Source organism: Stigmatopora nigra, chromosome 23 (genome assembly GCF_051989575.1).
Source record: "Stigmatopora nigra isolate UIUO_SnigA chromosome 23, RoL_Snig_1.1, whole genome shotgun sequence".
Lineage (NCBI taxonomy): Eukaryota > Metazoa > Chordata > Actinopteri > Syngnathiformes > Syngnathidae > Stigmatopora > Stigmatopora nigra.
The window spans coordinates 2,689,790-2,714,868 of NC_135530.1; the positions used below are offsets into that span (position 1 = coordinate 2,689,790).

The window sequence follows — 25,079 nt, forward strand, 5'->3', positions numbered from 1 at the left end:
CTCTCCTCCTATTTCCTCTCTCCATCTACCACCACCCCTCTCTGTTTCTTTCTCTCCTCCCTCTCTGTTCTTTCCTGTGTTTTTCTCCAGAGAAATCCACTTTTTTGAAGACCACAGTGATCTACCATCACCCTCCAACCCCACGTAGACGCTGTAAGAGGAACGCAGGTAAGACTGATTGATTAATTTCACTAATTTGATTAGATTAGATGTCTTTTAATGGGAGTGGCTTTCTTGGCTGAACAACCCTAAATTCAACAAGGAGAAAATAGTTATTCAGGCTTCTTCCTTTTGTGTTTTATGAGGAAGTTTTTGCGATATGTTTAGCAGTTGAAGACCAAACCAGATGCTCGTATTTGCATATCATTTGTATGCCAGTGGTAATTGGGAAGAAGTATGGCAGTAGTTGAGAACCCCAAACAATATTTCATGGCTAAAATCATGGTATAAGATTTCTGAAACATCTGTCTTGCATTAGCACGGCCAGCCGGCGCCTCTCGGAATCTGTTAAAGTAATAGATTACTCTTCTTTGAGGGTATAGGTTACCCTTTTGGGTGTCTTATCTTGCACTCTTGATGATTATATAACTTTGAGGGAGTGGGTGTGGCAATGCCTCTGTCCGGTTCACCTGGATTTTTAATTTTTTTGCTCCCGCATCCCTATTTAACTTAGTCTGTTTTTCTCTTCCCTTTTCAGAAGCAATGTTTCCTCTCCGTGTACACCTGTTGGCAACGCTTGTCAGCCTGGCGTTGTGCCAGTATGACTACGACTACATGCCGCACTCCATGATAGGACCGTCTACTGCAAATTGTGACCGCGAGTGCGAATGCCCCGTCAATTTCCCCAGTGCCATGTATTGTGACGGCCGCAAACTCAAGGCAGTACCAATGGTGCCTACAGGAATCAAATATTTGTACCTCCAGAACAACCAGATCGAAGAGATCAAATCCGGCGTGTTTGACAATGTTACCGCGGATCTCCGCTGGCTGGTCCTTGACAACAACCAGATCACCAATGCAAAGATTGCATCAGGAACCATTGACAAACTGACCGCCCTGGAGAAACTCTTCTTCAGCCAAAACCTTCTCACCGAACCAGTAATCCCTCCTTCCAAGGCTCTGGAAGAACTGAAGATGACCCACAACAAACTGAACAAGTTTTCCTCTGGTCTCCTGAACGATAAAGAGAATCTGACCTCTGTTAATGTACAGCACAACGAGCTGACCTCTGAGGCCATTGCCGGTGCATTTAAAGGTTCCAAAAAGATGCTGTCCCTTGACGTAAGCCATAATAAGTTGAAGAAGCTGCCTGTAGGCGTGCCTGCATCGCTGGAAATCCTATACGCTGACTACAACGACATTGACAGCATCGGCTCGGGGTATCTTAGCAAAGTACCAGGTCTACGTTACCTGAGGGTCTCACACAACAAGTTGGTGGACTCTGGGCTTCCTGCAGGAGTGTTCAATGTAACTTCACTGTTGGAACTGGACCTATCTTTCAACAAACTGCAAACTATTCCCGATATTAACACGCAACTGGAGCAACTCTACCTTCAAGCCAATGACATCAGCAGTGAGTGACCTCTACCTTATTGTCACATTGAGTCATTTTTGTATTTTTGGGTTAACTCCTGTGTCATTTAACCAAATCCTGTCTTTGTCCCTACAGAGTTTGACCTGTCAAGTTTCTGCAAGTACGTTAGCCCAGTCCACTTTTCCAACCTGAAGCACCTGCGCCTGGATGCTAACAACCTCACACCCCACAGCATGCCCCCTGAGACCTCCAACTGCCTGCGTATGGCCTCTGAAATCATGTTTCAATAAGGAACTTACTGTGACCGGACGTTTGGTCACCGGACGTTTGGTCGCCAGTCTTTTGGTCGCCGGTCAAATGCACTTAGATATTAGACAGTACTTAGACATTAAACAGTACTTAGATATTAAACAGTACTTAGATATTAAACTCTCTCTCTTAGATATTAAACAGTACTTAGATATTAAACTCTCTCTCTTAGATATTAAACAGTACTTAGATATTAAACTCTCTCTCTTAGATATTAAACAGTACTTAGATATTAAACTCTCTCTCTTAGATATTAAACTCTCTCTGATGAATATGATTTTGAGAGCTGGCTTCAACAGTAAACTCTCTGTCACCATTTGACCGGCGACCAAAAGAATGGCGACCAAACGTCCGAGCACCGGAACTTACTAACCTACCCACCTGTACTCCACCAGTTCTGGATTTCCATTCTTAAATCATTCTCAACACACCCAAAAAAAGCGGTATTGTAGCATCATATTCAATAAGCACTTGATAAGAGAAAGGGGACGGATTTAAGTAGGTATAGATAGCAAATATTTTTAGATAAGGCAATAAAGTTAGCCAGAAATAAAGCCTTTAAAAATAAATGGCAAAAAAGTTACAAGGAGCTGTACCTGTGCCACCCAAAAATACAACACGTTTTTTAAAATTCCAATTTGACTGAGACAAGACTGAGTAAAAATTGTGTTATTGTCTCTTTAGTAGCTTGATTTTGTTTTTGTTCGTTATGTTCTGTGTTTAGCATGTATAGTATCGTGTTTAATAAAGCCGTTGGTGTGCAAAGGGTTAGCAAAAAAAGACTGCGTATTCAACTGTTTCGTGTATAATTCATGAGAAAATTGTAAAATATGTGTTGGGTATTAAAATTCTTGAAAACGTTGGCGCATGAAACTAAAGCGTCACACATTTGTTGATTTGTACCTTTTCCCATTACGTGCATGAATTCATTTTGGTATCCTTGTTTTGATAATAAACTACAGCTTTTGCAGTCCTGGCACTTCTCCATTGTTGTTCAAGACAACATTGCCCTCCAATATTACAATCATGAATTGACTGTGAGGAACTCAGTTTGAATAAAACTTGTTTCCACTACATTTGTACAAATGGAGCTTTTTGATATAAAAGGTATACTTGCATGGACACGCATCAGACAAATTACCGTGACCGGACGTTTGGTCGCCGGTCAAATGTACTCAGATATTAAAAAGCACTTAGATATTAAAAAGTACTTAGATGTTAAACAGTACTTAGATATTAAACAGTACTAAGATATTAAACCGTACCTAGAAAATAAACCGTACCTAGAAAATAAACAGTACTAAGATATTAAACAGTACTTAGTTATTAAACAGTATTTAGATATTAAACAGTACTTAGATATTAAACAGTACTTAGACATTAAACAGTACTTAGATATTAAACAGTACTAAGATATTAAACAGTACTAAGATATTAAACAGTACTTAGATATTAAACAGTACTTAGATATTAAACAGTACTTAGATATTAAATAGTACTTAGATATTAAACCCTCTCTCTCTCTTAGATATTAAAACTCTCTCTCTTAGATATTAAACTCTCCCTTAGATATTAAACTCTCTCTCATGAATATAATTTTGAAAGCTGATTTTAACAGTAAACTTTCTGTCACCATATGACCAGCTACCAAAAGACCGGCGACCAAACGTCCGAGCACCCAAATTACAGTTGACCGGAAAAAAAAAAAATTGGCTGGCTGACAATTAATCATTAGTGAAAGGAAAATGATAAAGATTTGTTCTTCACATGGCTAACTACAGTACTTTCGTATTTCAAGCTGAGGTCTCATTCCAGATCCCCCATTTGGACACTCAATTCAAATTTAGATTGCATTTGGCTCAGCCAACTTGCGTCAGTACATGTAATCTTCATTTTTGGCTTTTTGCATTGTCCATCGTGTACTCGTTGACAGTACTTGCGGTAGTACCACAAAATGACTTTTGGAGTTCTTGGCACATGTACACAACACACATACAGATTCACATCGCAAATCACAGCCGACTGTCTTTTAGTACAATACAGTCAAAAGACTATTATATAATGTTGTTTTAATCTGGGTTTTGGAGTACTTGAGTAGTTGAGGTTAAGTATTGCTCCTGAGGCACAAAAAAAGGACCATAAATTTGTGGTTTCTGCTTCACTTTGCAGTATGCTTAAGCATTTTGTCATAACAATAGTAGATTGTTCTTTTGTTTGGGGGACAGATACTGGTTTAAGTGGGCCACTTGATATAACAATTGTAACTCTATAAGTAGTACTTTATTAAAACCGTGGAGAAGCGGTAAAAATACACAGAGAATACAATGAATACTGCGAAACAAATATCAATAGATGTAAAAGATCTGGTTATCATTTAGTAGTATAATACGCTATACTGTATTTTTCTTTAGAATAGAGCATATGAAAATTTACTCACATTTTTTTGTCTTGGTCTAGCAGGGTGGTGGGCAAATCATTCTTCAAAGGTCACTGTGGTTGCAGATTTTTCTTCCAATTGTTGAAGCATAGACAGTTTAACCAGTGAGGTTCTGTGGAAAGAAAACAAAACACCTTGTAGAACACGAGATTAATGTCACCCATCATTTATGTTGACTGTACCTATTCATGTGGTTGATTATACCTATTCATGTGGTTGGCTATACTCATTCATGTGGTTGACTGTACTTATTCATGTGGTTGACTGTACTTATTCATGTTGTTGACTGTACTTATTCATGTTGTTGACTGTACTTATTTGTGTTGTTGACTGTACTTATTCGTGTGGTCGACTGTACTTATTCATGTGGTTGACTGTACTTATTCATGTTGTTGACTATACTTATTCCTGTTGTTGACTGTACTTATTCCTGTTGTTGACTGTACTTATTCATGTTGTTGACTGTACTTATTCATGTTGTTGACTGTACTTATTTGTGTTGTTGACTGTACTTATTCATGTGGTCGACTGTACTTATTCATGTGGTTGACTGTACTTATTCATGTTGTTGACTATACTTATTCCTGTTGTTGACTGTACTTATTCCTGTTGTTGACTGTACTTATTCATGTTGTTGACTGTACTTATTCATGTTGTTGACTGTACTTATTTGTGTTGTTGACTGTACTTATTCATGTGGTCGACTGTACTTATTCATGTGGTTGACTGTACTTATTCATGTTGTTGACCATACTTATTCATGTTGTTGACCATACTTATTCATGTTGTTGACTAGTACTCATTTATTGTTTATTTTTATTATTATTATTATTATGTGTTAATTATTTATTTGTCCACTTCATGGTAAAGCTTTAAATTTCAGCACATACTTGTATAATGGCAATAAAAGCATTCAATTCTATTTAAATCTGATATTGCCTCGTACTATAGGAATTCACAGGTCCATAAACGTGTGTACTGTTGCATTGCGGCTGTCCTCACACGAGTCGCTAAGGATAATCCAATTGCATTGCAGCCTCTGCCGTCATCGCTGGAAAGAAGCGCTTGTTTAAGAAGCAATTGGCCTAACGAGCCTACATTAAATTAAAATCCCCTGGGATTAAAACTGACCCCATGACAACAGGGCCCCATCTATTCAGCAAAGTAACAAACCAATAAGAAAGTTTCTTTGCTTTATAGTTATTTGTTACTCTGCAAGACAGCAAACTACAGACTCCTGTTTACTATCAAAACAAAAAGGCTTGTTAATCCTGCCTAGGTTCCAAATGTTGGCTGCATAGAATTAACAAAAAGATTGGCATTGACCCTTGGGGATTTGTTAGTTCCAAAGAGATCAAGTGCAGCACGGAGGAATTAAACGAGACAAATGTACATACAAACGCAAACAGGCAGTGTATAACATGTAGTGTTGCAGTGACCTCTTTCTAAATGGGCCATGTCACCAGTCTTGTTAAGGCTTAGGACATGAATACTCATTGGCTAGTCATGGCTGGCTTTGTCTGAAACTGGTGGTACAAATACAAGCTCGACGCACTGTCTCATCCATTGAGACGGGAATTGACAACTCTAGAGAAGACGTGTCTTTTGACAAGCTTTGAGGTAAGTTTCTTGTAGACTTGTCTTTAGAGTGTACTCTATAACCAAATGTAGTGATGTAGGCACTAGAAAATCGGAGGCATATCTCTTAAAACAGGTATGGTGCCTTTGTCTTTGAAGAAAACGTATGCCTGACATGACATTAGTTCTGCACAAATGTGGAGTGCATTAAGAACTTCAACCAGATGTCATCCAGAAGAACATAAGAGAAATATGGACAACAAACTGACCTTGTATTTTTTCCTTGAAGTAGCACTGCAATGTGGATATTCAATTGAGCGCTAAACATCTTTAAATCTGAGCTTTAAAGATGTCCTAATGGTATCAAAGTTCAGATCTGTTGTTCCATCAGGCTAAGAAATGGAACAACTCAGAAAATGAATTGTTTCTTTACATTTTGTTTATTGATAATTGCTGAAAAAGTACAATAAGAGCTTTAAATATAATTGCTCACTTTGTATTTTTTTCCATAGGATGGCTATCACCAAGGATTACTTTCTATGGCTTCTCTGTACCATGTCTCTAGTCTGCATGGTCATGACCCAGGACATTCCTTACGAGGAATTGCTAACCCAAACCCAAACATGCCCTGGAGAGTGCCATTGTCCCTATAACTTCCCTCGTGCAGTCTACTGTGACAACAAAGGTCTGAAGAGAATCCCCCAAATCCCTCCATTCACCTGGTACCTCTACCTTCAGAACAATCAGATTCAAGTAGTCTCGGCCGACGCCCTTCGCAACGCTACTCAGCTACGTTGGGTGAATCTGAGTCGCAACAAAATCACCAGTGAGGGAGTGGAAAAAGGTACACTGGACGCAATGCCACTTCTAGAACACCTTTACATGGACGACAACCTCTTATCCTGGGTACCCTTTCCTCTACCGGCTAGTCTGGAGCATTTAAGTCTCTCTCGCAATCGGATCTCAAAGATCCCTGATGGAGTCTTCTTCGGCTTGGATAAACTGACCCTCTTAGACCTACAGGGGAATAAACTGATGGATGATGCCGTGACTGCAATGAGCCTAAAGGGTCTTGACAATCTGGTCCAAATCAACCTAGCCAAAAACCAGTTGAGCAACATGCCGCTGGGTCTGCCACCTACCACCACTCAGCTCTTCCTTGATGGCAACAATATTGACAAAATCCCTACTGGATACTTTAAGGACTTGCCCAAGATGGCTTTCCTTAGGCTCAACAAAAACAAGCTTGGCAGTGATGGAGTTCCTAACAATGTCTTTAACATCTCCAGCATTCTGAATCTTCAACTGTCCCACAATCTGCTCACTGAGGTGCCCGTGATTCCACCTGGCCTTGAGCAGCTTTATCTGGACCACAACAAAATTAAGAGTAGGTTTCCCATCTACACACTTATACCACGACTATAAGGCGCACCCTCAATGAATTACATGTTTTTCCATATATAAGGCGCACTGTCTATTTTGGAGAAAATGTAAGACTTTTAAGTGGGCCTTATAGTGGTGAAAATACGGTAATTGCTATTGACTTCCAGGTATGAAGCACTCACTACTTTACAGTCACCTCTAGAGCCAGCCATTGTTGATGTTTTGGATTTTTTTTGTATAAAATCTTGCAGTGGGGGAGGAGCTATATAATGGAAGTTTTTTAAACTAAGATGACATCTGCATATTTAACAGTATTGTTTCAGTTCAGGCGTTTATTTTTTAATATCCGACAGTGGTGGTTTTTGGTTTTTGGTTTTCTGTTTTTCCATATATAAGGCGCACTGGATTATAAGACGCACTGTCTATTTTGGAGAAAATTTAAGACTTTTAAGTGTGCCTTATAGTCGTGAAAATACAATAGCTGTAATAGTTTACAATGTCATTTCAGGTGTGAGAGGCTCCAATGTCTGTCCGGTTGACATCAATGAAGCTGATGTAAATGACAGCACTCCACGACTGCGCTACCTCCAGCTGGATGGCAACGATATCGAACCGCCGATTCCCAGAGAAGTTATTACATGCTTTCGTCTCCTTAGATCCATCGTCATCTAAATTTAAAAAGAGAATCCCTTCACCAAAAACGGTTTGGAAGACCGACTAGTAGTGCCTTCAAATGTACAGATCTGTGGATCATTAAGATCATTTTCTATTACTTCAAAATGTATTATAGCATAGACTATCTGAAAATGTACATTTACAAATAGTAGTATCTGTTTGTATCCTTTTGCATATCTTGTTATCTCCTGTTTTAATAAATATATGTACAAATACAGCACTTTCTGAATATCCAAAATGCATTCAAATATACTCAAAAGTTCTTCATGTGTCTTTAGTTCGGATTCCAGATCAGATCATTTTGCATAGTTTTCTAGCTGAACTCAGATCAGCTACGAGCACACCTGCACTTGGCCTAAAAAAGTGGGAGGTTCTTTGAAAAGCAAGGGGGAAGAGTTCCTCTCAGCTCAACGTTAGCCAGGGGCTCTTCACAGAGGTTTCATTGTGTGGATCATAGAAAATGCACGCACATAAACACACACACACAAACTGAAACAGTTTCAACACCAAGAAATTAAATATCTAAAGGTAATTGAAAGCAAAGTACTCTCGTAAAGGATCTAAATCTATCCTTTTCTTATATCCGAGGATGTATGTGTGTGTGGTAATGAGATTATTACACCCCCCACCACCCCTAAACCTTCGCCAACACCCCCACCCAATCTGAAAAAGACCCCAAAAGCAACCTGCTCCAGTCCAATCAGCCTCAGTGCCTACCTTCACACATAGTCGGCAAGGGCACTCAAGTCTGGCAAGACCCTACACATGTACACACTACATAGACACTTGTGACACCCGGACGCATACAACAGTACAAAAACCCCCTCCCTTGACCCACCACCGCCTACCCCCGCCCTCGTGGAAGCACCTCTGTGCCACCCCTTCACCATTGGCCGAGTGGTGGAGCCCTCAGCATCTCCATCGAAGCTGAAGGGAGCATTCAGGAGAGTGGGAGATACAGGTAAGTGTCCTTGACGCTATCTAAGGGGGGGTTCCTAATTGACTGATGGATTGAGTTTGGGGGAAGCTTCTTGGTGACAGATTGGTGACATCTTGGTGATTGGGATTGGTTGGCTGTTTTATGACCTTCATAGTGGATAGGATGCTATTTATTCCATCATCTTTATCCGTGGGAAAATTGACTTCATCTTTGCTTATAATGTGACTTGAACTTTGAGTTATTGTTGGGAATTGCTACAGATTTGGATGCAGCATTGAAGGATTGAAGTATGATTGGATGGATTTTAGTTGATGTATATATTTACATGCTTTAATGAGCTTATGGTTGTTCAATTGTCTTAAAGGAGAACTATAAGTAAAGGACTGTTATCCTGTTGGTGATTGAATTCCATTGAATGATTGTTGTACTTTGAGGTCTTTATATACATGATTTTGAAAGATAAGCTATTGTTGCATGTTGGAGAATTTGGGAAAGCTATATTTGAATGAATAACTTTGCTTGATAGGTTATATTTTTTCATGCTTAGGCTTTTTTGGGAAGTTTGAGATCTTAAACGGGCTCATTTGTTATTAAAGCCAAGACATTTGACGTAATTACGAAGTGAAATGACCCCCTGCTGGATATGTAATGGGAGTTTTAATTATTTGGAGTTTAGGACTGTTCTTTGAGGCTGTAAATGCAGTACAGCTAACTATTTGGCAAGGACAAGATCTCAAGAATGTCCAATTCGAAGTATAACACGAACAATTTTAATAATTCCTTCACTTGTAACACATTATATAAAAATTCCCCTCTGTATGCATCTAATATTTCAATAAATTCATAGATTCTCTTGCCTTGTGATGTATGTAGAATATCTCTCTCTCTCTCTCCCTGAGACAGTGTGTATCTGTAAGTTCTTCCAAGTGTGTTTGTTATGCGTGTGTGTATTTCCCGAAAAACTGACTACCATCCTGTCCACAAACCTCGGTGGAATTTGGAGTTTGAGTGCTGAGACAGGCACTGTCCAGGTCTTCATAAAGACCCTCTGTGAAGGGCCAAGGGGTCGAGCAAGCCTAGAACCAAACCCCTCCTTCCTCTCCTTTTTTGCACTCCCTCCGTCTAACCCTGAGGGCCAACATCTTGTCCACGTCTCTCTCTCTCTCTTTTTTTTCTTCTTCTTCTATCTTCCTCGCTCTCCGTTTCTCTGCACCGGCCTGGAGGACTCTTCCTTGTTTTTTTTTTTGGGGGGGGGGGTTTCACCGCCAAGTCAAACATGCTGAGACTTGGCTGCACCTGTCACTGCAATAAATACGTTTCAGATTCTACGATTCTAAGATAGCTAATTAAGATGTTGTTATCATTCGCCAGTAATCACTAATAACTCTCCTCAAATCCAACTAGTATATAAACAAGAATGAATACCTGATCCCAAAGTTGCAAAAAAAGTGTATTCTCAGTACTTAGAAATTAAACGGTACTTAGATATTAAATAGTACTTAGATATTAAACAGTACTTAGATATTAAACAGTACTTAGATATTAAACAGTACTCAGATATTAAACAGTACTTAGATATTAAATAGTACTTAGATATTAAACAGTACTTAAATATTAAACAGTACTTAGGTATAAAACAGTACTTAGATATTAAACAGTACTTAGATATTAAACAGTACTTAGATATTAAACAGTATATATTAAATCTCTCTCTTAGATTTTAAACTCTCTCTTAGATATTAAAATCTCTCTCTTAGATATTAAAATCTCTCTCTTAGATATTAAACTCTCTCTCATGAATATAATTTTGAGAGCTGGCTTCAACAGTAAACTCTCTGCCACCATTTGATTGGCGACCAAAAGACAGGTGACCAAAAGACCAGCAACCAAACGTCCGAGCAACACCATCACCAATACTCCCAGACTAATGTATTACTGTGATTTACACTACTTCCTTGATAAACTCCCCACTAACACACATCTATCAAGGAACTGGGGCTTCCATTTTGATGACACACCTGTCTTTTCTTTGTATTTTAAAGGCCAACGATGATGACGCTCGTGCGACTGGTACTAGGGCTGCTCATCCTCAAAGTGGCGGCAGCCAATCCTCGCTTTTCTCGACAGGTTGACTTGGATTCGTACAGCAATGGCAACTACGATGTGGACGACCTCAACTCCGAAAACCAAGAGTACGATTATGAAGACGGACCCACGATCGAGAACCCTGAGGTTAGTCGAAAAAGGGGGGTCCCCACAGGTACCGTAAATATGTTGGAATTGGAAAAACCCCATTTCAGCAGCTGCGAAACCTTTACTTCCAATCTCAACAAATCACATTTACGGTGCGCATGAGTTTTTTTCCTGAACAGGTCAGGTGGAAAAACGGTTTCCAAAGTCTGGCTTCCACTCCAACTTGAAATATCAACAATGAATATCAATGAAAGAATTCAAGACCATATTACAGGCCACCAAGAAGGCTTCTTCTTCTTCTCTCTGTACTCTTCTTCAGATATTTTTTCCCCAAAAAAGAGGGATTCCACAACTGGTTTAGCTTAACTGCGGCCGTTTCATATGTCAAGTCTGCAAGACATGTGCTTCTATCTATCATGCAAATATACCAAATGCCAGTTATTTTTTATCCAATCGATAAAATCATCTAAATATTCCTACTATACATCCAGTGTGAGATTTTTAACAGTTTTTTAACTCCACATATTTAGTTGTCAAGGAAATAATGATGCATGAAGATGAGCAGCATGCCTCTGGAATGCTGACTCTTGACTTTCCACTTCCAAACTTTGAGTGTGTGTTGCGATTTATCTTCCCATTTTTTCTAAAAAGGCAGCAAAGACTCATTGACAGAGAAACTGGAGCAAATCCCCTAGTTTTGAATAAACATACTTGAGGTTTATGCCACCTGACAATACTTAATGGAGTCTTTGTAAAGATTTTTTTGGAGATGGCCTTGAATATCAACAAAAAAATGCAGTTGTCTGGTTTTGTCTCCAGTTCTAATATCCCCTGTTGTGAGTGTCTGGACTAAAAAAAAAATAAAACAAAAAGAAAATACATTTCTATTGGAGTACCAGAGTATTAGTCTTTCTGGTTTGCTCTTCCAACATTTATTTTGGAAAACTCAAGAGACTTTATCTGGTATAATAGCCACAAATATTCCAACAGATCAGGATACTACACATGCATGATATGAAGTATTACTAAAACGGTGTAGTTTTCTCTCTTTGGCTGAATGCATCCAGTGACTATCAAAACTATGTTGCAGGCAGCAACATACTGTTTGGCTTTGTGGGAGTAAAGGAGGGGGGGGGGGGGGGGGGTTAGGTGTTAGCCTTTTCAAAGACCTGCCTTGTTGCATCCTTACGCTGTCATCTTGCCAAAATGTAAACATTGGGATATCTCATAATGATTCCCATTAGTGACTTATCCACTTTAGAAAAGGCCTTCTTCGTAATTCCTACACATCGTCATTCTGTTGTGTTGTTTTGGATCTGTTATGGCTTTAAAGGAATTGCAAAATATGAATTCCGACAGATACCATGTGTGTCTTGGTTCCACAAGAAGTATTGACTGAGGCTTTTTACTGCATACGTTTACTTTTTTTTTAGGCATTAGTGTTGAGTAGTATTACCTGGGCTGTGTGGTGTGTGGTAGTTCATTGCCACCAACTGGAGGAGACTTGAACTGCATGATTAGGCTAAATATACAGGAAATGGTGGTTTGTTTTAAGTGCGTAAATCATTGATTTGACATTAAATGCATGTAATACCTGTTGTATTGAAGATTGGGATGGAGCTTTTATGGATGACTTGATGGTTCTTGAGAAGTATGGTGGATTTGAAGTATCGGAAGTTTCTTCTAGTGTCTCGTGCTGTTCCCTCGCTACTTCACGGTTCAGCTACCGTGGACTCAGAGCTTCGCAATTTTTTTTGGGGGAAAAATACAAATATTACATTGAAACAACATATTTTACAGTTTTTTTTGTTATAACATGAATTGCACTCTCTCTACCCGTATTCTATATGGTGTACTGTATATAGGGGGGTAATTTTTAAAAAAAAAAACATTTAAAAAATATAAAAAATAATAATTTTGAATTAAATTCAAATTAAGCATTTTTGAAGGGGAATCCCTACTTTGTGGAAATTCACTTATCGCGGGTGGTCCCAGTCCCCATTAACCGCGATAACTGAGGGAACACTGTACTTGCTTTTCAATTAGTCTTAGGGTAGGAAAATATAGTTTTAGGGTTTTGTCAATCCATCCCATTCTAATAAGGTGAATGATCCTTGGCAGTCTGGTCTCAGGGCTGTTGTCTTCTCCTCAGATAGAAATTGGTACCCTGTCTCCACCCGACTACGACGGTCCAGTTCCTGAGGCTTCATTGGAGGAAGAGGAAGAGTTGACCCAAAGACCCCATCACGTCCCTCTGGGCTCAGGGGGATCCGGCGTTCTGATGGGCCCAGACACACAGAAAGGTCTGAACAGCTCAAATTCGTCCCAAATGCAAAGTCACTTAAAATCAAAGGTATTTAAAAAGGGCCTTGGAGTTGTGCAAGCAGCATTGTCCTACAACAACTAATCTATCGTGGTGATCTACCTCTTTTCTTCTTGCATGTGTTCCATTTAACTAGCTGCTGTCTATGGTTAAATGTGTCCAGTTTGTGGTGTGTCCTTTAATAACTAATCTTGTCTCTAACAAGAGGTGGAGCTGCGGCTGATGCCCATTGACATCCTTCATGTCTCCGGGGATTTTGTGGGCTTGATGGGCTCTGGTGGATCAGGGGCCTCAGGAGTTTCCGGGTCAGGAGGCCCAGGGGATCCACTGGTCTTCAGTGCCTCCGGGGATTCCAGTGACATTATTTTCATCTCAGGGGCTTCTGAGGAGTTTCTCAGCGGCTCTGGAGAATCTGGGGAGTTCCTGGTATCTGGGGATGTGGATTTCTTGATATCAGGGGATCATTCCGGTTCTGGGGATGTGGATTTCTTGATATCTGGGGATCATTCCGGTTCTGGGGAGTTTTCTGGATTTACGGAGATCTCTGGATCTGGAGATTTCTTGACATCTGGTGATTTCATGGGATCTGGAGGTCTTTTGATATCTGGAGATTTTTCAGGATCTGGAGATCTCTTGATATCTGGAGATTTTTCAGGATCTGGAGATCTCTTGATATCTGGAGATTTCTCCGGATCGGGAGATTTTTCAGGATCTGGAGATCTCTTGACATCTGGGGATTTCATGGGATCTGGTGGTCTCTTGATATCTGGGGATACCATAGGATCTGGGGCTTCGGGAGTTCTAATTGAATTGGAATCTGGGGGTTCTGGTATTGTAACAGAACCTCTATTGGGCCCTGGAGAGTCTGGGGACCAGTCTGGTTCTGGGTTCTCGGGAGATCTCCTGACCTCAGGTGCCTCTGGAGGCTCTGGGGTTTCTGGAGACATCAATGAGTCTGGGGAGTCAGGGATAACTTTATTACCTGGAGGTTAGTACTTCGTCACTGTGTTGTTCATTACCATTGTCATCCTAACCTGTTGTTTTAATGTGCGAGAATGATTGGGTAACGATCTGATTGAATGTCATCCCACATCTCATTCTTCTTATGTCTTCTAACCACTGCACCGTGGCACAAACAAGAGGTGGAAATACCTCTCATTCCTACAATTATACCACAAGAGGCTTCGGGCACTTCTGGGGACTTTTCGGGAGTCTCTGGAACCTCGGTGGATTTTGGCGTCTCTGGAGATGTAGAAGTCTCTGGAACTTTTAGTGGGTCTGCCTCTAGTGGGTCTGCCTCTGGAGAACCTGAAGATCCTGATATAATTCTGATTCCTGACACTGATAAAGGTCAGTATCTAAGCTAGTTCCAAAAGCATCTGGCAAAGGGTCATTGGATTTGTTAATGGTGGTCCCAGTAAAATTGATCTGCTTCCTAACACATAACAGTGATTTCCATTTAACTGTTGTTAAATGAAAGAAAAACTTGGTAACACCCCTAACTACTGCGGCAAACACTTTCCCACTGATTCCCAGACTTATGGTTCATGTCCAAGCTTGTCTAACCGGTTTCCTCAACACCTAATCTTGTCTCTAACAAGAGGAACAGCTGCTTCCGACACAAGAGACCCCTCAGGAGGGTACTGGTGGTGTAGAAACGACAATGGGCTCTGGTCTACCAGAACCCGAAGAACCTGAACAACCTGAGGTTGACACCAAAGGTGAGTTAGGAATAAAGAAGAGAAATAAAGACACTGAGTTCCACATGTATTTTACGTTGACCCTTGCTCACAAAACTGAATTCGACCATAAACTCAAATATCTGACTATTGCGGCTTTGCGTGTACCCCGTTTGCGTTTATTGTGTCTTTTAGACATGCCAACTTGCTTGCTGTGCACGTGCCTTGGAGGTTCGGTCTACTGTGACGACTTGAAGCTAGACAGCGTACCACCGCTACCCAAGGATACCACTCACTTCTACGCCCGCTACAACCGGATCACCAAGATCAACAAGTCTGACTTTGCCTCAATGAGTATGTTCAATATCTGTTGACATGATCGGTTAACGTCAAGAACTCACTGTGGATATCATTACTTACCAGACAAACTAAAAAGAATTGACTTGACCGCCAACGCCATCTCGTCCATCGAAACCAAGGCGTTTATAGGCCTGCCAGAGCTTGAAGAATTGGTACTTCGGGAAAATCACCTCTCACAGATGCCCGACTTGCCCGAGACCATGACCCTGATCGATGCCAGCCACAATAATATCGACTCCAGGGGTATCTCCAAAGAAGCCTTCCGCGTGAGTATATCAGAACCTGAAAATTATCAAACCCAAATTGATCATTCAAAGAGTACTTTTTTAGTCAACCTTCAAACATTTCTGTTTAAAACCAAGGACATGACTGGCCTGTTGTACCTATACTTGACGGACAACGAAATTGACTACATTCCTGTCCCTCTACCAGACAGTCTGCGATCCCTACATCTACAGGTAATGTCTCCTCTCATCAGTTTCAATGCTGTTTTTAGAATCCACCTAAAAGGAACATGTCTTCTGGTATTTCCTCAATTCTCCCACAGCGTAACAACATACAGTCGATGCACGAGGACACCTTCTGCAACATGCGAGACTTCAACTATATCCGCAATGCACTGGAGGACATCCGCTTAGACGGCAATCCCATCAACCTGAGCCGAACCCCACAGGCATACTTTTGCCTGCCGCGAATCCCGATTGGCGACTTAATCTAAAAAACACACACGGACACTGGCACCGCAACCACGCGTCCCTGTAAATATCGAACCACCACCTGCACGTGGTGCGCGGACACTCTTCGTTTGGCGGGCTTCCGCGTTCTGCTGAGATACACTATTTTGTGGAGGGGTACCACTTTGCGTGGTTATCCACGATTCCATAAACGCGTGAGATGTGAGTGACCATGTACATACACACCGTTGTAGTACACCTCTACGACGGGGTGTGCACAACACACATACATAAAACTAAACCCAAAATATCTGGATTTGTAAGTTAAAGTGAATCCTTGTCTGAATGTTTCTGTCTAGTGCCAGATCACAGCAGGTGAGTTTTTGTTTCAAGATGTTTGTTTTGTAAAGATTAAATATAAAAATTTTAAATACATCTTGCGGAACTGTAAACTTATTGAAGGCCAGAGCTCAATGGAAGATGGGGATTTGAGGATCTAATGCAATAAAAGACGCATTTTAAACAAGCATTTGTTGTAAAGTTTGTACTGTAATATAAATTATATATTCAGTGGGTTTTTGGTGGCTAAAAAAATGTATTAAATGGGCACAATAACTTATTCCAAAGACAATTGTTCATGAATTGGAGTGTGTAGTCGTGACTGTGTAATTTGTATCGAATAAGCTTATGAGTGAATAAAGTTGTTTTGAAGCCCGCTTCCATTAAGAAGCTTTTTGTATTGCAGTACTACTGAAAATTGTTAAAATAAAGTAGGTCTAACTTGTATTTTAGGAGGTAAAAATGTTTAGTTTACCTCCAATGCATTAAATATTTATTACCGAAAGGCCCATCATGGTCTTGGGTTCAAATCCAGTAATACCTCTAATATTGCAGTTAATGTAGACCAGATAAACATAAAAACCACGACGTAGGATCACCTCCATTATTCGAAACACAATATGCACGTGTTTTTGCATCTCTGCAGAAATACAAGATGATCAGTGTATATTTATTAATATTACAGCTATAAAGTTTAATCTAATCTCTAATCATCAAAAGACTGTAATGTATTAATATCGGATTTTGGCATTTTCCCGTGTTTTTTCCCGCATTAGTCAATGCATAATACAAAGTGAACAACAATGGATCCAAAGCACATTGTAATTACACTTGGGTTTCCCCAAAAGTTTGGAGATCACCTTACTTGTAATTGTCCAGCAGTGATCTGATGTCTTTTTGCAGCTTTGGTTAAACAAATCAAAGTTGCAAACACGGGTTTGGTGTCCAAACACCATGTAGATCGGTAGCAGATAACAAAAACTCCCAACAATACAATACAATGTTCATCGGAGCCCGAAATTCAGGTGTCGCAATTATAGTAAACTGACGTCACCATTATGGGTGGAGTCTGCGAGCTCTCGCTGGCTCACTCTAGCCCCGCCCACTTTATCTAAATTTTATCGACTTTTGTTTTATGCAGCAGAGCCTGTAGAACTGATTGTGAAGGCTTTTGGGCAGATTTCTGACCCTGGCAACAAATAATGACTGAAATGTGATTAATTTAATGCTTCAATATGAACACATATGCCATGATGAAGTGCATTGCAAAATATTGACGCGCCCTGAATCCGTGACGCGCTCCAAACCCGGAAATATCATTGCCAGGCACTATAGCCTAACATGCTAGCTGGAAGCTGCTTGAAAACATGGGGGCTGTTAGTCAAGTACACCACTGACAGCTTTTCTTGGGAGTGGGCGATTTAAAAGGAAATCACCCGAAGACATTTTGTCACGTAAGTTTCTGCGATCTGACGAAATGACACTTGATTCGAATGAATACGAATTACTGCGCATTCTTGGCTTGTTAGCACAACCTCTCCACTGCTGCGGTGAATCATCACCAGAATATTAAATCGATCCGCGTTAACTTGTGGTCCTTAACATGTCGGGTTGTTTAATTGGCAGCAAACTGTGGCATTTTGTTGTACAAGCCAAGACTTGTTGGTTATTCATAAATAAGTCGGTCATCATTAGTAGTGCTATCAACGTTGCTTGATCTCTTTTTTAAAAAAGCCAATTTAGGATCTATATAATTCGCGCATTAAGATCTGAAAATATACATCCGCTCATTCACAACATGGGTACTATGAGTAAAAATTGTTTTTATTTTACAATACAAAATTTACAGAAGTCACTTAGACTAGCTGTATAGATGAACAAATTTCAATTTTACGTTGTTGTCAATATGACATTTAGGACTTAAGATGAAAAAGACAATTCCCCCTGATATATTGCCTATAAGTGTAATGAATTGTACACTTAGCATCTTTAATCCCAGCCAATGACAAATACACTAGTCTAGTGAAACAATTTGGTAACAAACTGTTCCTTTATTAAACATTGACATCTTTTTAAAACAATGTATCAATTCTTTGTACCATACAGATACATTCCCGGTCCCCCTTCAAGATGGAGTCCATGCTGAACAAACTGAAGACCACCGTCACCAAAGTGACGGCAGATGTCACCAGCGCCATCATGGGCAACCCTGTCACCCGGGAGTTCGAAGTGGGCCGACATATTGCCAGCGGCGGACCCGGTATGTGCTGGAGGATCTACAATGGTACCAAGAAATCCACAAAGCAGGTGTGTATTTTTAATCCGTCCTATTAAATGGAAAAACTCACCGGATGTGTTTTGGTCATCTCCAGGAAGTGGGCGTTTTTGTCTTTGACAAGAAGATGATTGACAAGTACCAGAAGTTTGACAAGGACCAAATTGTGGACTCTTTAAAGCGAGGAGTGCAACAACTGACCCGACTGCGACATCCACGTCTTCTGACTGTTCAGCATCCTTTGGAAGAGTCACGGTGTGTAGTGCACTAATGTTTCATGTAAAAACATGCTGTAAAACACGAAAAACATAAGAATAGACAAAGCTACTGCCACAGGCTGCCGCGTAAACGCCGCCATCATGGGGATAGGGGTAAAAAAACATCTGGATTTTATTTACTGCGAGCCATAAGATTGCTGCTGCGCAGAGAAGACGAGAATAGTGCATGACACATCTGGCATAGTACACTGGATTATAAGTCGCCCTGTCTATTTTGGAGAAAATTTAAGACTTTTAAGTGCGCCTTATAGTCGTGAAAATGCAGTACTTTTGAACCAGTTCTCCAATCAGAAAGCATGTTAAGGTTTAGTTCTTGTTTTTTTCAGGGACTGCCTAGCCTTCTGCACGGAGCCAGTGTTCGCCAGTCTATCCAACGTACTTGGCCACTGGGACAACCTTCCCAGCCCTGTGCCTAATGACATCAAGGAGTACAAGCTCTACAACGTGGAGACCAAATATGGTCTGCTACAGGTGAGAAGGTACAATCTCAAAGTCTACCAGACTCATGTCAGATACTTCTACCTCGTTTTAGATCACCGAAGGTTTGTCTTTCCTGCATAACGGAGTGAAAATGGTCCATGGCAACTTGTGCCCAGAGAACATTATTCTGAATAAGAGTGGTTCATGGAAGATTATGGGTTTTGACTTTAGTATTTCATCCAGCAATCCATCTGACAGTGAAGTGAGTGGAAGAAGACATCTAGCAGTTTCAGTAGCATCTCCGGTCATTGTTTTAACTTGGCACTTATTCGCTTGCAGCCCAAGTTTTCGTGTAAGGAATGGGAACCAAACCTTCCGCCGCTATCCCTGCCCAACCCGGAGTACCTGGCGCCAGAGTACATCCTCTCGGTCAGTTGCGACACGGCGTCCGACATGTATTCTCTGGGCGTGGTAGCACATGCTGTCTTCAACGAGGGCAAACCCGTTTTCGCCGTCAACAAGCATGATATCTTCAAAAGCTTCAGCCGGCAACTCGATCAGGTACCCCCGGTAGGACAAGGAGGCCACATGGGACTTGAGCATTAATGCATGGTTTGCTTGTTTTAATGTAGCTCACCAACATCAACCCGGCATTGCTGAACAAACTCCCGGAGGAGGTGCGTGAGCATGTGAAAATGCTGCTGAGCGTCTCGCCCACTGTGCGACCAGATGCCGACCAGATGACCAAGGTCGGCATTTATCTCCTGACATCGCACCGTCCTCGTGGTGTTTGTCTCTCATCCATTTTTTCCCCCCTCCTGTGGTCTAGATTCCATTTTTTGATGACGTGGGCGCGGTGACATTGCAGTATTTTGACTCGCTCTTCCAAAGAGACAATCTGCAAAAGTCTCAATTCTACAAAGGCCTACCTAAAGTCCTACCTAAACTCCCCAAGGTAAACATGGTAACTTTCATTAGGGCTGGAGTTTAATATCGAAGTACTGTATAATATCTAAGTACTGTTTAATATCCAAGTACTGTATCTAAGTACTGTTTAATATCCAAGTACTGTATCTAAGTACTGTTTAATATCTAAGTACTATTTAATATCTAAGTACTGTTTAATATCTAAGTACTATTTAATATCTAAGTACTGTTTAATATCTAAGTACTATTTAATATCTAAGTACTGTTTAATATCTAAGTACTGTTTTATCTAAGTACTGTTTTATCTAAGTACTGTTTTATCCAAGTACTGTTTTATCCAAGTACTGTTTTATCTAAGTACTGTTTTATCCAAGTACTGTTTTATCTAAGTACTGTTTTATCTAAGTACTGTTTTATCTAAGTACTGTTTTATCTAAGTACTGTTTTATCTAAGTACTGTTTTATCTAAGTACTGTTTAATATCTCAGTACTGTTTAATATCCCAGTACTGTTTATAATCTCAGTACTATTTAATATCCCAGTACTGTTTAATATCTCAGTACTGTTTAATATGTAAGTACATTTGACCGGCCACCAAAAGGGACCAAAAGACTGGCGACCAAACGTCCGATCACAGTGGTCATGGACCTCATTTGATTATTCCTGTCCATTTTTTTTACCCGATTAGCGTGTGGTGGTCTACCGGATCCTTCCCGTTCTTTCTTCGGAGTTCATCAACCCCGACATGGTCCCCTTTGTACTGCCTAATGTGCTGCTCATCGCCGAAGAGTGCACCAAGGACGAGTACATCCGCCTCATCCTGCCCGATCTCACGCCTGTTTTCAAGCAGCAAGAGCCCATCCAGGTAGGACTCAACTTGGAGTCTCAAAAAAAAGGGTCTGAAACAGAAGCACGTTCTTAGGTTATCTATCAGACTGTCTTTCTATTCCCTCTCATGCTTCCTAAGGCTAGCAACATGGTAGGTGGTACAACAGTGCTTTACCTTCTTGACAGGGAAGTTGTTTCATAACTCTCCACTTGTGTTTGCCTGTACAGATTCTACTAATCTTCTTACAAAAAATGGACCTCCTCTTAACCAAAACGCCACCAGAGGACATCAAGAACAGCGTTCTGCCCATGGTTTACCGAGCTGTGGAAGCTCCATCCGTGCAAATCCAGGTTGACATATTATTTGTCAGGGGAAAAGTGTAGTGCTATTGAGCCTTGAAATTAAATTCTCTTTTTTTTTTGTCATCTAGGAGCTGTGCCTCAACATCATCCCGACTTTTGCTAACCTAATCGACTATCCGTCCATCAAAAATGCCCTCATCCCTCGCATCAAATCTGCCTGCCTACAGACGTCCTCACTCGCCGTCAGTTATTTTATAATTGGTTTTATAAATCTGACATTGAGTCAATTGTGACTTTTCCCCTTCTTGTGGTCATGTAGGTGCGTGTGAACTCGCTAGTGTGCCTGGGAAAGATCCTGGAGTATATGGACAAGTGGTTTGTTATTGATGAGATCCTACCCTTCCTGCAGCAGATCCCATCCAAGGAACCGGCTGTGCTTATGGGAATCCTCGGTCAGCTTCTCATTTTACTCTTTTTAAAATATATATATATATATCTTTATTTGGAGCAAAGCCTTACCCGTCACCTCTTTAGGAATCTACAAGTGCACCTTCAGTCACAAGAAGCTGGGCATCCCCAAGGAGAACCTGGCCACCAAGAGCCTGCCACACTTGGTGTCGCTTAGCATCGATAGCAACCTCAATCTCAATCAGGTAGTTTTTACTAGCAATTGCGCAGTACTTTCGTCTTCTCTGCGCAGCAGCAATCATATGGCACGCAGTAAATAAAATCCAAACTTTTTTTTAACCCTTTCCCCATGATGGTGCCGTTTACGCGGCAACAGATCTGTCCACTCTTATGTTTTTTTGTGTTTTACAGGATGTTTTACATGAAAAATAGAGGGAACATTGACATGCACCTGCTTATGGCAGGTTTGATACTAGTGTGCTCATAACGAGCAATGATATTGGTACTAAGTGCGCTTAGGGAGGTTGTCTTTCTGCCCAGACCAACGAAAAATTAGAGAACATTGTTTACTAGTGTAAAATTGGTACTTAGTGATATATTTGTGTCATGTTTTGTGTTTTGCAGTTCAACTCATTCATGGCAGTCATCCGAGAGATGTTAAGTCGCATGGAGGCCGAGCACAAGACCAAGCTGGAGCAGCTGCACATCATGCAGGAACAGCAGAAGTGAGTTTACTTTTAAAGACCCAAAAGCATACTTTCTCTTGGATTCCTTTCCATTGTCTATCTACCCATCAGGAGTTTGAACATCTCCGGTACAAGCAAGCCATCAGAGGAGTCCAAAATCCCATCAACATCACAACAGGTAAATTACTTCAAGTCCTGAGCAAGAATTTATGTTTTTTATAGGTCATTTAGGAGTATTTTGTCATTTCTTCTCAGATCGATGACATCTTGGGCAGCATGGGGGCGAACGGAAAGGAGAACGGATCTTCGGCTGTAGCTCCTCAGCCTAACAGAGTAAGCTACAAGTCTTCAGCCTTGTTTAAAATATCTCAACAGTTCTTCTACTCTGCCTTCAGATGTCTTTGACTCTGGAAGAGAAACAAAGACTGGCTAAAGAGCAGGAGCAGGCAGCTAAACTGAGAAGTCAACAGCCATTAGCGCCACAGACCATCAAAGCGACCACCTCCACCAACTCCAAAGTATTCTTTTCTTTTGGGGGGGACTTTGGTTTCATTCAGGGGTCGTGTAGACTAAAATGCTACATTTTTCTTGCAGACGAAAGATCTAACGAACAGCCTGCTCAACAACATGGCATCCCTGAACACAATGTCAATGACCAACACGCCACGACAACCCATGGCACAGTCCGTTTTCCCCTCGCCATGTACTGGCCCGCCCATATCCAATGGCTTCAATTTTCCTCCAACAGTAAACATGGCGACAAACACACGGCCACCAGGTTCTAGTGTCTTTAGCGGCATGCCCACCACCACCAGCACCCCCAATTTTGGCGCAATGGTGCAAAATAACAGCCAGATGAACATGTCAGCATTGGATAACCTTTTCACATCCAACAAACCCAAAATGTCACTTAACCAAATGGCACCTGTGAATAGCAACCCTTGGCTTGGCCAGTTTGCCCCAAATACTCAACCTGCCATGCATGGGGGTCCGGTAGCTGGATTCGGAATGCAGGCGAACCCTTTTTTCACTCCGCAGAACTATTCGCAACCTTCCCCCGCCGCCGCCAATCAAAGCGGAATGAAGAACAGCACATCCGTGAACAACGATCTAAAAGATTTATTTGGCTGATATGATAGTTATGACAATGTGAAGTTGCAAAAATCGACTTTTACAGCGTCTAATTTAGATGGTGCCTACATTCTGCACCCCATTTGTATATGAAGGACATGTTGCCTCTTGGATTGTGACTTCTACGACGAGGCTAAGGGTTTCTTACTTTTTTCTACTGGATATTTCTTAAGGTTGCTCAATGGCTTTTGGTGGGTCACTTTATGAATGTTCATTAGTATATTATGGTGAGTAACCAAATTTGGGAGGTTCCTGAACGTGTAGCATCTAATACTGCCTCAATGGCAACAATCTTTACAGCAGGAATAGTCTCACCATTACTGTGTGCCACGTCATTAATATTTTACTACTCTTTTTGAATGCAGTATGACTGGTTCTGGCATCCCTTGTGGCTACTAATGCTAAAAAAGGTGCATTGTAGGCTCTTGTGCCTTTTACAGGGTGAAACTTTATTTCATTTTCATCTTCTGAACTGCTTTATCCACATTAGGGGGTGGCTGGACGTTTGGTCGCCAGTCAAATGGTGACAGAGTTTACTATTGAAACCAGCTCTCAAAATGATATTCATTCAAGTACTATTTAATATCTAAGTACGGTTTAGTGTGAGTTTAATATCTAAATATCTACTGTTTTCAACAGTACTTAGATATTAAAAAGTACTTGGATATTAAACAGTACTTAGATATTAAACAGTACTTAGATATTAAACAATACTTGAGAAATTAAAACGCTTTCTCTCTTAGATATGTAAATTTTGAGAGCTGGTTTCAGCAGTAAACTAAAAGGGACCAAAAGACCGACCATTAGTGTTATGGGGGTTGCTGGAGCCATTCCCAACTGACTTTGGGCCAGAGGTGGGTGGGCATATTGAATTGTTGGCCTCATGAATTGATTCCGGTTTCCATAGCATTCCTTTCAATATTAAAAAAGTCAATAAATATCTGGATGCCAGCACTTTTTAAGCATTTTAATTAGATGGCACAAAGGGGAATCTGCCATTTTACGTGTGTGTGTGTAAGGGAAATTAAGCTTGTGCAATAGCAATGATTTTATTGGTTTTTATGGCACACCCAAACAAAAGCCACGCAAATTCAAATTGCACAGCTGTCATTTGGTTTTTCACTGGAAATCGCTTTTAGAAAGCTTTTGGTCATTTATTTCCTATTTCCATAGCTGGTGATATTTTTGTGAAACAATGATCTGAGATGGTTCAATATAAGTGTGTAGTATATATGTAATGAAAAGAATATAATCGTTCATTTGTGTGTGTGCTTGTTTTTATGACGACAGAAATGTTACCAATCACAGAATAAAGACTATTTTATTGCATGTAAAAGGGGTTACTAAACGTCACTCCTTTTACATGTAAAGGCACAAATCGTAAGTGTAATTGCTTATA

The 25,079-nt window shown here is 40.7% G+C and overlaps 4 protein-coding genes across 4 annotated transcripts; all 4 read left to right on the forward strand.

The window, feature by feature from the left end:
• lum (lumican) lies at nucleotides 1-2,917 on the forward strand. Its single transcript, XM_077710033.1, has 3 exons — nucleotides 1-168; nucleotides 698-1,573; nucleotides 1,670-2,917. The coding sequence occupies exons 2-3, from the start codon at nucleotides 703-705 to the stop codon at nucleotides 1,822-1,824; spliced, it is 1,026 nt and encodes a 341-aa protein (XP_077566159.1). The 5' UTR covers nucleotides 1-168; nucleotides 698-702; the 3' UTR covers nucleotides 1,825-2,917.
• A 2,799-nt stretch (nucleotides 2,918-5,716) lies between these two features.
• Nucleotides 5,717-8,133, forward strand: kera (keratocan). Its single transcript, XM_077710082.1, has 3 exons — nucleotides 5,717-5,900; nucleotides 6,371-7,245; nucleotides 7,750-8,133. Exons 2-3 carry the CDS (start codon nucleotides 6,372-6,374, stop codon nucleotides 7,911-7,913), a joined length of 1,038 nt encoding a protein of 345 aa, XP_077566208.1. The 5' UTR covers nucleotides 5,717-5,900; nucleotide 6,371; the 3' UTR covers nucleotides 7,914-8,133.
• Nucleotides 8,134-8,650: 517 nt separating this feature from the next.
• epyc (epiphycan) lies at nucleotides 8,651-16,800 on the forward strand. Its single transcript, XM_077709724.1, has 10 exons — nucleotides 8,651-8,877; nucleotides 10,899-11,088; nucleotides 13,202-13,352; nucleotides 13,578-14,360; nucleotides 14,513-14,722; nucleotides 14,974-15,093; nucleotides 15,247-15,405; nucleotides 15,475-15,677; nucleotides 15,774-15,869; nucleotides 15,959-16,800. Exons 2-10 carry the CDS (start codon nucleotides 10,906-10,908, stop codon nucleotides 16,127-16,129), a joined length of 2,076 nt encoding a protein of 691 aa, XP_077565850.1. The 5' UTR covers nucleotides 8,651-8,877; nucleotides 10,899-10,905; the 3' UTR covers nucleotides 16,130-16,800.
• Nucleotides 16,801-17,573: 773 nt separating this feature from the next.
• On the forward strand, nucleotides 17,574-24,388 carry scyl2 (SCY1 like pseudokinase 2). The gene is made up of 18 exons (XM_077710046.1): nucleotides 17,574-17,878; nucleotides 18,531-18,731; nucleotides 18,797-18,954; nucleotides 19,304-19,448; nucleotides 19,510-19,659; nucleotides 19,737-19,958; nucleotides 20,030-20,146; nucleotides 20,227-20,352; nucleotides 21,013-21,189; nucleotides 21,381-21,503; nucleotides 21,584-21,697; nucleotides 21,775-21,907; nucleotides 21,990-22,108; nucleotides 22,488-22,588; nucleotides 22,661-22,727; nucleotides 22,805-22,882; nucleotides 22,945-23,067; nucleotides 23,144-24,388. The coding sequence occupies exons 2-18, from the start codon at nucleotides 18,555-18,557 to the stop codon at nucleotides 23,678-23,680; spliced, it is 2,667 nt and encodes an 888-aa protein (XP_077566172.1). The 5' UTR covers nucleotides 17,574-17,878; nucleotides 18,531-18,554; the 3' UTR covers nucleotides 23,681-24,388.
• The last annotated feature ends 691 nt before the right edge of the window (nucleotides 24,389-25,079 follow it).

What these genes read in the sequence shown, in the direction of transcription:
- lum (XM_077710033.1), top strand. Translation starts at nt 703, where the DNA reads ATGTTTCCTCTCCGTGTACACCTGTTGGCAACGCTTGTCAGCCTGGCG. An exon ending in TCAAGCCAATGACATCAGCA is followed by an intron (nt 1,574 to 1,669) that starts GTGAGTGACCTC and finishes TTGTCCCTACAG; the next exon opens with AGTTTGACCTGTCAAGTTTC.
- kera (XM_077710082.1), top strand. Translation starts at nt 6,372, where the DNA reads ATGGCTATCACCAAGGATTACTTTCTATGGCTTCTCTGTACCATGTCT. An exon ending in GGACCACAACAAAATTAAGA is followed by an intron (nt 7,246 to 7,749) that starts GTAGGTTTCCCA and finishes ATGTCATTTCAG; the next exon opens with GTGTGAGAGGCTCCAATGTC.
- epyc (XM_077709724.1), top strand. Translation starts at nt 10,906, where the DNA reads ATGATGACGCTCGTGCGACTGGTACTAGGGCTGCTCATCCTCAAAGTG. An exon ending in GATTCCTGACACTGATAAAG is followed by an intron (nt 14,723 to 14,973) that starts GTCAGTATCTAA and finishes GTCTCTAACAAG; the next exon opens with AGGAACAGCTGCTTCCGACA. An exon ending in TGCGATCCCTACATCTACAG is followed by an intron (nt 15,870 to 15,958) that starts GTAATGTCTCCT and finishes ATTCTCCCACAG; the next exon opens with CGTAACAACATACAGTCGAT.
- scyl2 (XM_077710046.1), top strand. Translation starts at nt 18,555, where the DNA reads ATGGAGTCCATGCTGAACAAACTGAAGACCACCGTCACCAAAGTGACG. An exon ending in GCAATCCATCTGACAGTGAA is followed by an intron (nt 19,660 to 19,736) that starts GTGAGTGGAAGA and finishes ATTCGCTTGCAG; the next exon opens with CCCAAGTTTTCGTGTAAGGA. An exon ending in TACAGACGTCCTCACTCGCC is followed by an intron (nt 21,698 to 21,774) that starts GTCAGTTATTTT and finishes GTGGTCATGTAG; the next exon opens with GTGCGTGTGAACTCGCTAGT.